Raw genomic sequence first — 13,401 nt, 5'->3', positions numbered from 1 at the left:
TCCACTGGGACAGAAGATTTGACCATGAAAAGAGTGGCGGCGAAATTCGTGCAGAAGGAGCAAAAGCAACTCCGAGTTGAAGTCTCACAGGACATGCTGGACTCCGAAAAATGATGCCCACCTCTTCCACAATTTCTTGGATAGTCACACGACTGAAAAGCCACCAAAAGCCGTCTGAATCTTCCAAATGGTTTCCACCTGGCTGTCGCCAAGTTTCTGGCAAAATTTGATGCAGTAGCGCTGCTCCAGTCGTTCCGCCATTTTCCTTGCAATGAAAATCCGCTGAGATCACTACACACGTCCTCACACAAATGCTGCTTACCAGCAACTGACGCAATCGACAGGCGTGAAAAACGTCACGCATACGCACAAAGGTTCAAGGTTGGCTCATGCAAGCACACGTGATTCAAATCCATCAGGTTTTTGCAAAAAAGAAAAAAGGTTGGATACTTTTCTGACAGACCTTGTATTTAATGTTCAAACTCATAAACTTCATTGTTTTTGTGCAAATATTTGCTCATTTTGAAATGGATGTCTGCAACATGTTTCAAAAAAGCTGGTAAACATACCACTGTGTTACATCACCTTTCTTTCTAACAACACTCAATAAGCGTTTGGGAACTGACGACATATGATTGGGTATAAAAGGAGCATCCCCAAACGTCTCAGCCGTTCACAAGCAAAGATGGGGCGAGGATCACCACTTTGTGAACAACTGCGTGAAAAATAGTCCAACAGTTTAAGAACAATGTTTCTCAATGTTCAATTGCAAGGAATTTAGGGATTCTATCATCTACAGTCCATAATGTAATCAGAAGATTAAGCAGCAAGGACGAAAACCAACATTGAATTCCCGTGACCTTCGCAAAGTGGAAAAGTGTGCTGTGGTCTGATGAGTCCACATTTCAATTGTTTTTGGAAATCATGGACATCATGTCCTCCGGACAAAAGACCATCCAGATTGTTACCAGCACAAAGTTCAAAAGCGAGCATCTGTGATGGTATGGAGGTGTGTTAGTGCCCATGGCATGGGCAACTTTTTACTGAGATCTCGCAGCGCAGCGACCTCTTCGAGGTTTTGCGAGATTTGAAATGTCAATAGGGCGAATAGCCAACATTTATGTGTCAAGACAATATTGAGTGCACGTTTTACAGTGTAATAAAACGTGTGCATAATATAATAAAACGTGCGCACAACATCATAAAATGTGTGCACAACATAATAAAACGTGCACACAACATCATAAAACGTGTGCACAATATAATAAAATGAGCGCACATTCTCTCCACATGCAAAACATTTTGCGATGACACTTCCAGGGCTCCATAAAAATGCCTGTTTTTACAAATAAAAAAATTTTATATTTTACAAAAGCAGATTTATCTGTAAACACCAACACACGACACACATCACATTACCGTGTTGGTTTACATAATGAATGACTGTGCTTGTGCTTGTGCTTGAAGCCATGTAGTAAACAAGAGCTTCCAGCAGGGGGCAAGATGTTCAAAGACATAAGTGTGGACTCATTGTTTGGGTCTGTTTGTTGTGAAAGTGTAGTGACACGGACCCACAACAGGGGGTGCAAATGAACAGACAATAGAAGGAGTCAAATTTGAACACTTTACTGTTGTGAATGCCACAACCATACACAGCAGATTATAGAATGATACAAAGTCAATGGATAAAGGTGTCGTGTGGGCAGGCTCGACGATAGGAGACGTCCGTCTAAAGAAGAACCACACGATTTCCTCTGCCACCGAACCCGAAGGATACTGGAGCCGCCAGGTCCCCAATCCCCCAGGTGGCCACCGTCTCCGCGTGTCGGATCTGGTACTGCTGGCGAAGAGCAAAGACAGTCAAGTGTGGGTGTGTGTACACCCAGTAACAACAACGGTGGGAATTCCACCTCCACCTCAAATCACACACTCGTGCAGCTCCTGTTTCAGCACTTATCTGGAAAGAGTAAGAGGCGAAGACGTCGGCACTCTCACAAACCACCAATCAGCGGACAAGGCTCCACAGGAAAGCGGCTGCAAAAAGAGGTCAGACTAAGATACAGTTTAGTTTATGGCTGAGAATATTACCTCCTTAGAAGAACGATATCTCGGCAACGTGGTGGAGGTGTCATCCTGCTTTTATCTGGGGTGAAGTGCAGATGATCGGTGACAGCTGTCATAGTTGATGAGTGACAGCTGTCACCTCGGCTGTTCCTGTGAGGCGGCAGCGCCCTCTCGTGCCTGAAGCCCGCACTTCAGGCAGGGCGCCCTCTGGTGGTGGGCCAGCAGTACCTCCTCTTCTGGCGGCCCACACAACACTGTTGTCACTTTTGATGCTACCAGAAGCGATTGTGGTTTAAAACTCAAATTCATTTTGTTAGTAGTTGCAAATATATCAGAGACAATACTGGAATTTATCAGTTATCTGTAACTTCCGATACATTTTTGGGTGGTTTATCGGTTTATCTTTATCAAAGATAACTTTTCAGTTAGCTGATTATCTGATATCAAAGTAAATTTTTTGGTTATCTGTGCCCACCACTGATTATGAGGTTAAAAAAAGAACTCATTTTGATGCTATTTGGGATCTGGATGTTGATTCTGGATGTCTTTGTTATTTTCAGTTGAACAGGAACTCTGTCTTCTCCTTCTTTTTTTTCCAGAAAGGTTTCATCAGCTGATCTCCATGAAGCTTGGTATGTAGATTTATGTATTTATTTTTATTTTGATATATTAAGAGTAACAATTATTAACTAATTATTGCTGGTGACCAGGATGTGGATTATGGATCAGTTCATTAACATACAGTGTGAACACAAAAACGCGCCTTGGTTTCAAATATTTCTAATATCAAAAGTCAGATGAATAATTTGGCAATTTTGAAGAAGACTCTGCAAAAGAGAAAAAAACTTAATGAGTTTCTGCAACTGTTGATACCAAAATTGTAAAATTATTCATGTGACTCTTGATATTATACATATTTGAAACCAAGGAGTGTTTTTGTGTTCACCCTGTATAATGAGACAGAACATATAAATATAAATAAATAAATTACATATATATTAAAAGGACTGCATTTATATAGCGCTTTTCCATCTGCATCAGATGCTCAAAGTGCTTTACAATAATGCCTCACATTCACCCCGATATCAGGGTGCTGCCACACAAGGTGCTCACGACACACCAGGAGCAACTAGGGGATTAAGGACCTTGCCCAAGGGCCCATAGTGATTTTCTGGTCAGGGAGGGATTTGAACCAAGGATCCTCTGGTCTCAAGCCCAACAGCTTAACCACTCGCCCATCACCTCCCCTAAAGGAACCACAGACATTAGAAATTAATTAATTTCTAGTGTTTGTGGTTTCCTTTGCTACCGATGATGTCGATATGATATTAATATTGAAATGTGAAAAAAATCACTCAGCTCACATCATTTCTGTGCAGTTTAGTGCATTTTTAAGTGGACCATGGTGCTCATTAGCAAGGCAGAGCTGCTGTGTGGTGGTTTTGGCCCAGCAGCTGTTTGACCATCTGATGGAGCTACAGCGAGCACCAGCAGCTCCCCTCCGTTAAATAACAAGCTGAGCAGGTCCCTCTGGCTCGGTGCAGCTGTGCACAGCTGCGGGGCCGCACGCGCTCACAGAGCAGCTCCTCACCGTGCACCAGTGCAGGAAGTGTGAAACAGTCATGAGCTTCGTGCATCACATGAACATTTTGTGTTGTGTGCAAAGAATAAATATGAAACCCAGAAGAGCACAGACCACCAGTGAGGCCAAACAGTTCTGTGACGGTGCGTTTGGATGGAGATGAGTCTGCAGCTCTGTTTCTTACTTTGCATTAACTTTATTAATGTCACTGCAGTCTTGCACAAACTTGAAATAGTTAAGTAATTAGAATGTTTTTTTAAAACTTCAAGTTTACACTACTTAAACTTTTAAATTAATTTGAACATTTGGGTTTAGAGTGCACTAATCTAGCTGCTGTCAGTGTGTGTTGTAAAACCGAGGCACTTCAAATCTTGTTCCAGTAAAATATGGGGTCCCACAGAGGTCTGCATTAGGCCCTCTGCTGTTCTCTCTCTATATAGTGCCTCTTGGTCAGATATTGCAACATTCTGAAATGACCTTTTGTTGCTATGCCGATGACACTCAATTGTACATGACACCAGATAATCTCACCCACCCACGCTAGGACTTTAGAGGATTGTCTGGCTTCAATTAAAAAAACTGGATGTCTAGCAGCTTCTTACTTTTAAACTCTGACAAGGCTGAGATGATGATGAGCAATGATCCTGTGAGACACAGACATCAATTTGAGCAGCTAACATTAACCTTGGACTTCGTTATTCATCACTGAGATTAAAAAAAAAAACAAGTGGCCAGAGCTGCTTCTATTTCATTCAGTATGTTGGAAAAATGCTTTATTTGGTTTCATTTTGTCTCCTCCTGTTCAACTTCACAATGAATTTCTGTCACGACAAAAGCGGAATACATTGCTCATACTGTATATTTTGGGAGGTAACGCCTCCAAAGCAGAATGTGAAATCTTTGTTTTGCAGACGATCCAAACAAATGAAGTGTGCCTGTGTGCCTTGGTTCATCGCTATAAAAAAACAAACAAAATAAAACAAGAGAGTGTTTTAATGTTTGCACTTACGCATGTGGACGCAGGTTGATGTAGTTTTTTGGAACAAAGCCTTTTCTGTTGTGGAGCTCAGCTGTGTACCAGTTCGGATCGTCCTCCATGTTGGTGATCTACCAGGAAACATACAAGTCAACACTTTAACGTCTTTAAACTCCTAAATAAAACACACAACATAAATATTACACATACCAATATGACTAATTCTTCCACACCGGAGACATTTCCATTTCCCAGCAGCTCAAAATTCAAAAATGGAGACAAGAAAGAAGAAATGACTCATAATTCAATTCATTTTCAATTGATTTCATTTATATAGCGCCAAATCACAACAGAGCTGCCTCAAGGCGCTTCACACAAGTAAGGTCTAAGCTTACAAACCCCTTGAGCAAGCACCCAGGTGACAGTGGTAAGGAAAAACTCCCTCTGATGATGTGCGGAAGAAACCTCAAGTAGACCAGACTCAAAGGGGTGACCCTGTGCTTGGGCCATGCTACCGACACAATTGACAATACAAATATACAGGAAATTTTATGAGTCCATGCTGGTGCACAGGACGGGAGGCCTGCAGAAGAAAACACCCACTCCTATCTCTGGATGGAGCCGCACCTCAAACAGAGAGAAAAAAAAACAGAATCAGGGGGCAGAAAGACAACTAAAACAGTGTAATTTGTCAGCATTAAGCAACAAGAAAAACAAGAAATACTAAGGTGATTGCCAGCCGCAAGCCCTAAGCTTCACTAAAAGACCCAGACTTTAGATAAAGATGTGGCCAAGACCCACTCCAATTTACGATTAAAATTAATTTAAACGGGTAGAAGACAGAGTACCATACCATGCCAGTATGCTAGCCATACAAAAGGGGAAATAAGTGCGTCTTAACTCTGGACTTCAAAGTCTTTACAGAATCTGATGGTTTTATTAATGCAGGGAGATCATTCCACAGAACAGGGGCACGATAAAAGAAACCCTTACCAAAAAATAGTACTGATAAGTATATAAAAAGTAAACTAGAAGTATACTTGAAACATACTTGCATATACTACTTTTTGGTAAGGGTTAAGCTCTGTGACCCACAGACTTTTTATTCACCCTAGGGACATAAAGTAGTCCTGCACCCTGAGAACGCAGTGCCGGTACATAGGATTTAAGCAGCTCAGCCAAGTAGGGAGGTGCTATTCCATAAATAACTTTATAGGTTAACTAGAAGCACTCGGAGAGTTGTGCGTAATGGCGCAGGGCGCATTGGAGCAGCCAGGGGACTATTTAAACGGGCCAACTAGTAACACATCACTCCTAAAAACAATCTTTGGTGTGTCACGTGAGGTGAATCTGCCCTACGACTGAATTTTGGAAAACCATGTGACGGTGAACCAATTCTGATTGGACACTCACATTGCTCACGTCATCACACAGCTTCTATGAGGAGTACAAAGATGGTGGACGGTGGCTCGAAAGTCCGCAGAGTTAACTTTTCAGCAAAAAAAGTATGTTTCTATCTCATATCATTAAAAAGTTATTTATAATTTAGTAAAGCTTGGTCTCAGCCGTCGTATATGATGCCGTCCGCCCCAGAGGGTTAAACCCTTAGATCTTCAGCAAATGTATTTATAAAGAGAAACTGCATGAACTACACAAGATTTTCTATTTTCTAATAGTTGTTGTGTCATAACTTAATTTTTGTTCAGCCTTTGTGACCCGTCTTCATGAAGTTAGATGCACAAATGTTGTGGCACAAATTGGCCCTATCCTGCAATGATAAAGAATCATTAAAAAAATTACTGGCTGCGGTTCGTGTTCCGGATCATTACCAAAATTTAATGACTTCTAAGTTAGGCCAAGATACACCCCTGGTAAAAATTTCATTGAAATCCATTGAGGATTTTTTGAGTATAATCTTGCTAACAAACCAATCAACCAACCAACAAACAAACGGGCGCTACCGAAAACATAACCTACTTGGCAGGGGTAATAACAGAACCTTAAAATCTGATCTCACAGGGACAGAAAACCAGTGAAGATCCAAAATGGGTGTAATGTGGTCAAACTTTCTGCTTCATGTCAAAAGTCTGGCAGCAGCAATTTGAACCCATTGGAGATCCCTAATGATGGACTGCAGTAAACCAGAAAATAAAACATTGCAATAGTCCAATCTAGAAGAAACAAATGCATGAATCAGGGTCTCAGCATCAGTCATAGACAGGATGGGATGACCTTCACAATATTTTGCAGGTGGAAGAAAGCAGTCCTCATAATATCTCTAAAGTGGAGGTCAAAGGACAGCGTAGGATTAAAAATTACCCCAAGGTTCCTCACTTTTTCAGTGTGATGTATGACACACGAACCTAGGCTATGCGATATCTGGTCAAATTGATGCCGATGTCTAACTGGACCAAGAACCATCAGTTCAGTCTTGTCAGAGTTTAAAAGTAGGAAATTGCTAGACATCCAGCTTTTCATTGATGCAAGGCAATCTTCTCAGGATTTTATGTGGATGAGATTGCCAGCAGTTATCAGCATGTATAACTGAGTATCATCAGCATAGCAATGAAAGGTAATCCCAAAACTCTGCAATATGTGCCCAAGGGGTGCTATATAAAGGGAGAAAACCCTAACCCTAACCCTAAATCCTAACCCTAACCCTAAGACAGAGCCCCGTGGAACCTCAAATTTCATGTCACTAAGGTTAGAGGTAGTGTTGTTGCAAAAAACACAGTGAGAACGACTGGTCAGGTCAGCCTATCTAGTAGAATTTGGTGAGCCACAGTATCATCATAACAATGAAAGACACTACGTGCATTATACGTATAAACCATTAACTTGTCCAGATAGATGAACCATTATTAGTTAACCTGAATTCACTTAGATCAAAAGTCAGGGCCTGATAGTCGGTGCCCTGTTTGTTTGGAGGTTGTAATCCATTATTAGCTGAGTTTTCTGAACATTAAGCTCTGATTACACTAAGGACACCTGAGCAGCTACTATTATTTTTTTTTTAATTGGATTTTGTTATGGCATTTTTACCTCAAGACCAATAAATACGATATACATTTATCCATTATTTAAATGTTAAATCTGCATGATTTGAATGTGAGACTCTATTTATCATGTGCTGTTGATTCCTTGATAGTATAGTTATTGGATTATAACAAATGTTGGACATTTGTTTTCTTAAAATTTGACAATAAAGAAAGTAGTAAGTACTCTAAAAACTCATACTGCTGGATGTTGGATTTTGTTTGCATGCTGTTTGCAGCTGGTGTGCGTGTGTCGGGGGGGGGGGGGGGTGTGTAAATTTGTCTTTGTTTTTGTTCCAAACACATTTCAAACTTAATTCACATTTGTTTCACTGAGTGTGCACATGACAACAATAACCCAAATGAATCACAATGATGACAAAATTGTTGAACTTGTCCACCAGTATCATCAAGGAATTATTACTTTTAGTGTTCCCATTCACTTCTGAGTGCGGCGGCCCAGTGAAAACACTGCAGACATTTTTTCAATTTTCTCAATAATGTTTGCATGCGAGCCAATAATGTAAAACTACTGATAATGTAATAACGGACAACAACATAACAATTTGTCCATTCTGAATATAATATTTGTCCATTCAAACCAGATATTGTAGTAACTTGCTATTGGTTTCGTAACATTTATGGATTGATAATGTAATAACTTTTTGCCCATAATGTAATAACTACTAATAATGTACTAACTGCCAAAAATGCAATAATGTTTGTATTTTTAAAGGAACAAAGGTTAATATTGTAATATCTTGCCATGTTTGCTCATAATGTAATAACTACATAGCTCGCTAATGGTACAGGGAGTCCCAAACAGGAAGTGCCAAATTTTGAGTCCACGGTGAAACAGGAAATGTCAAACACTTCCTGGATCGACACTTCCTGGATTGACAGATGAGATTTCATGGAATCTTGCGGGAATACAGTTGCAAGTTCACACTGAAACAAGAAGTGCCAAATTTTGAGTCCACAGTGAAACAGGAAATGTCAAATGTCAAACACTTCCTGAATCGACACTGCCTGGATTGACAGACAAGATCTCATGGAATCTTGCGAGAATACAGTGGCAAGTTCACACTGAAACAAGAAGTACCAAATTTTGAGTCAACAGTGACACAGGAAGAGTCAAATGTTGAAAGCTTTCTGGATCCCACGAGATAAGATCTCATTGGATATCACAGGAATTGAGTGACAAGTTGAGACTGACAGAGAAAATGCCAAATTTTGAGTCCACAGAAACAAGAAATGTCAAATGTTGAACACTTCCTGGCATGGGTGGAACGAGAGTGGAGGACAGGTTTGCACTGGACTTCCCTGTAATCTGACTGGACACAGATGATTGACATGTCATGGTTGAAAAGAGCTGCATTTTGAAATCAGTGACCACAAAAAGTTCTAATCCACCTTAGCAGAAGAAAAAAAATGTTTGACTCACAGAGTCCTAATGACACCAAAGTTATATCGTGAGTAAACAGCCATATTTTATGCCAGAAATGAGGCCCAGGTTGTTAAAAGTGGCACTTCTCCTTTAATGTGAGTTTCCGTATATATGCGTGTTTCACAAGTGATTTCAAAAAAGCAGGCAGCTGTTGAGTCATGAGATATAATGTGAAAATGCTCAGGCTGAAAGAAATACAGGTAATTTACTCCTCCTCTGTTCTGTATAAAACCTGTGTACCCTCTTAATTTTGCTCTCTGAAGGACTTATAACCTCTTAATATTACTGTCTGAGTGACACACCAGTGACACAACTTTAGATAAATAAATCTAAAGTTATCTTCCTTAAACTCAAACTGAAAGTAAACTAAGAAACTAAACTCAAAATCTCTACAACTTGACATAAATTAATTAAAATACAAAATCCAGCTTCCTGATGAAGTGGTGTCGAGGAGGCTTTTCTTAAAAAGAAGACCCAATAGTTCAGCTACAATTTACCAGAATATATTTGAGATGAAAGCCTAGATTTGATGTTTTGGTGAAAGAAGCTTTTGTATTTCTTCATAATTGATGTAAAGACATGTAAGACAATGTAAGACATATTCAGTGACTTGGAAATGTTCATGTTTCCATCCCCTGACTTGTCTGAAGAAAATTGGAAATAAAACTGATTATTATTTACAGGTATTATCACATTTTAGAGATTTGCTTTCAGCTTGAGTTTGAGGAAGATAATTTTAGAAATTTTTATTCTTTATATTTTTCTATTTTTTGTATTTGAAATGGCATAAACAAATTAAAATGTGTGAAATATCAAGTGTTCCAATACTTTTGGAGGGCACAGTATCCTAACCTTATGATGAGTGCAAAATGAGTGTGGTATTATTACTGTTTTCTTTAAGAAGGTTTAATTTTCACTGTTGCTGCACTTTGTGTGAAATCATAGTCATATCGTATATCATACTGATATGACCATACTGAGATATGATAATTTGGCCATATTGTACAGCCCTACTGTCAACTCGCTGAAAAGTTTGAATAGTAATTTACATCTACATTAAAAAAATGCTTAAAGCAGCAGAGGGTTAAGATGTAATTGGAGGGGTCAGGAGGGCTTTTCCCCCAGGTTTTTAGTCATGCTAATGCCCCTCAGAAGCATTTACGGAAAATAAAGTGTGAAGGACCCAGTGGTGGGCACAGCTAACCAAAAAGTTAACTTCGATAACCATTAATCCGACAAATTAAGTTATCTTTTATGATGCCAAACTGATAAACTGCTAAAAAATTTTATCTTTATTACCGATAACTTTTAGTATTGATTCGGACGCGGCCACATCATATTACAGTGTCGGCTTCTGATGAACCAGTTTCACTTTCACTTTTCGTTGCTGGGTAAACTAAAACTAAAACCCCAAACACTGTTATCATCTTTCAAAAGCAGTAAAACACAGTATGAGAAGTCACAGTTTATCTCGGTATTATATAAACAAACTAAAAAGCTGCTGCTTTTTCACACGCTTTGAACCCTGCGGCTTAAACAACCGAAATATGTCCATTAATGCATTGATTGGCAGAGTAAAAGACACGATAGTAAATACAAATTTTTACCTGTTAGTTTCAGTGGGATTCATCTGAATAAATAAAGCGTACTTTTTAAAATCCAAAACAGTGTCTAAACGGTGAAGAAAGTCCCTACACATCTGCGCCGTGAGAGCTCCTCTCGCCCACTGAGTCTTGGCGATTAAATTAAATTATTATCAGTCACAAAGAAATAAAATAAAATAGCGTTAAAATGAGTTTGTTTTGTTCGTGTCGAGCAGACAGTAACAGTGTAATGTCCAAAGTGTACCTGAACTACACTAGCCACAATGCTCCCTGCGTCAACCGGCCAATCACATCTTGTGTTTAATGATGACATCATCAGCAAGCGGCAGGTAGCCAGTCTGCCACAAACGCACAACAGATGGACTAAAATGTTTGATTTTAGGGTTTACAAATGTTTTTGACTGTTAAACCTTGCTCACTTTACCAGCAAAAAGAATGTTATCGGACTGAAAGTTATCGGAACTAAATTTATCAGAAGATAATTGGTCCGATGACGGTTTTAAAGCTTATCTGAAAAGCTAATCCGCTGGCAAAAACATTAGCTTTGATAATTATCTGTTATCGGATTAGCTGAACTGTGCCCACCACTGGAAGGACCTAAATGACATGGTTAGATAGTGAGGAGCTTTCAGGCATGTGAGAGGCAAAAAAAAGAAAAATGCTTAAAAAGATGGGGAGTCTCTGAAGCTGAAAGATTTTAGCCATGCTAATGCTGCCCTTAAACATTTACTCAAAAAAAGTCTGAAGGACTTAAATGACATGGTGAGATGCTGAAGAGCTTTGCGCGTTCATATCTACGACATATACGTACATATTAATGTAATAACTGCCAATAATGGGATCTCTTTTTTGTATTTTTAAAAAAGCTAAAGTTGATAATGTAATACCTTGCCACTAATGAAATAAAATGTATCAACCAATAATGTAATAACTTTTTGTCTATAGTGTAATAACTATGAGTAATGTAATAATTGGCAATAATGGAATAATTTAGCATTCTTAAAGTAACAAAAACCAGTACAGTAATAACTTTCCATTAATGTAATAAATTTATGAACTAATCATGTAATAATTGTTTTCTCATAATGTAATAATAATCCAATAACTGCCAATAATGCAAAAAAAATTGTATTAAAAAAAAGTTTATATTGTAATAGCTGCCACTAATGAAATAAAATTTATAAACCAATAATGTAAAAACTTTTTGTCCAACTACTGGTAATGTAATAACTGCCAATAATGTAATTATTTTACATTCTTAAATTTACAAAAGCCAGTATTGTAATAACTTGGAATTAAATTAATAAGCATTTATGAATTAATCACGTAATAACTGTTTGCTCATAATGTAAAAATGACTAATGTAATAACTCCCGAAAACCTGATAGTTTTTTCCATTTTAGTGCAATAAAAGTTGATCATTTAAAAACTTGCCACTAAGGTAATAAAATTTATGAACCAATAGTGTAATGACTTTTTCCCATAATGTATTATTGGCTGATTATTACATTATTGGTGAAGTTTAAAAAATATTTAAAGTTGGGACATCAACTTGTCCTCTAACACTCCGAAACGGAGGTGTTCCTTTGTCTCGCTTCATCAGCGAATTGGTCGTGACACGCGAAGCCTCCGCGCGGCTTTCCATGACAAAATCTCTTGTTAAAAGTGAAATCTGCCGGAAAATGGATGATGTCTTGTGATAACCAGAGAAAGAGCACATGACGGTCTCGTATCCACAGAGCCATCAGCTTAGAAATGATCCAGTGGTTTGTGCCGCATCGTCGCAGCTCGCAGCGCGGCGCACCGACCGTCCTTTAAAGGGGTCCTTAACCCTGTAGTTAAAGTCCTTATTCTCTGTGAAGCCCGTAAAATTTTCACTGAAAGCCAGATAAATTTTTCGAATGGTTTCCAGGTGCCAGTCTCTAACAGCTTCTGAAAAAATTCTGATGGAAAAAAAGTCCTTTTCATTCCGCCATTTCCAGACAATGAAAATCCGACGAGGGGGCGGGACCACTCCTTCCACAAGGCGTGCTCACAGGCGAATGACGTCACCGACAGGCGTGGAAAAATTCACGCATGCGCACGAGGGTTCAAGCATGTCTGACGTAAAAACATATGAATGAAATCCATATAGTTTTTGAAAAAAATAAAAAGGTACGATACTTTACGGACAGACCTCGTACTTATATCACTTTTTTTTTTTTAATTTATTGGTTTTAACGTGTCACTCTTTCGTGACACTTTCTCACCATTGCCTTTTTCACACGGCTTGTCAAATTCCATGAGCACATGCATGCCCACACACACACAAAAAGGTGAAATATTGACCCAAAGTGTTATTGATGCAGAATGTCCATCTGAAAGGCCACGACCATTTCTCTACATTAGCCTCATCAACAAATCCTCTGTTCCTCCTCTAACTGCTACAGTCACTCCCGTGTGTGTGTGTGTGTGTGTGTGTGTGTGTGTGTGTGTGTGTGTGTGTGTGTGTGTGTGTGTGTGTGTGTGTGTGTGTGTGTGTGTGTGTGTGTGTGTGTGTGTGTGTGTGTGTGTGTGTGTGTGTGTGTATTACTGAGGAGTTCTAAACACCATATAAGCTCTTCTTGATTACACAGCAGAGCTGGCAAACAGACCTGACAAATCTGGCCTGAATTACTTCACAGCAAGTTTGCAACACAACATCTTTGAATTTC

At 39.1% G+C, this 13,401-nt stretch overlaps 1 protein-coding gene across 1 annotated transcript in view; it reads right to left on the bottom strand.

The window, feature by feature from the left end:
• Positions 1 to 13,401, bottom strand: part of grapa (GRB2 related adaptor protein a) — a 96,324-nt gene that overhangs the window by 74,889 nt on the left and 8,034 nt on the right. The window contains exon 2 of the mRNA XM_034190675.1: positions 4,656 to 4,753. Within this exon, the coding sequence (XP_034046566.1) occupies positions 4,656 to 4,753 (98 nt within the window). The remainder of the gene's footprint in view (positions 1 to 4,655; positions 4,754 to 13,401) is intronic.

Source organism: Thalassophryne amazonica, chromosome 16, assembly GCF_902500255.1.
Source record: "Thalassophryne amazonica chromosome 16, fThaAma1.1, whole genome shotgun sequence".
Taxonomy (NCBI): Eukaryota; Metazoa; Chordata; class Actinopteri; order Batrachoidiformes; family Batrachoididae; genus Thalassophryne; species Thalassophryne amazonica.
Note: the sequence above shows the minus strand (reverse complement) of the source record. Positions and strands in the feature narration are given on the sequence as shown.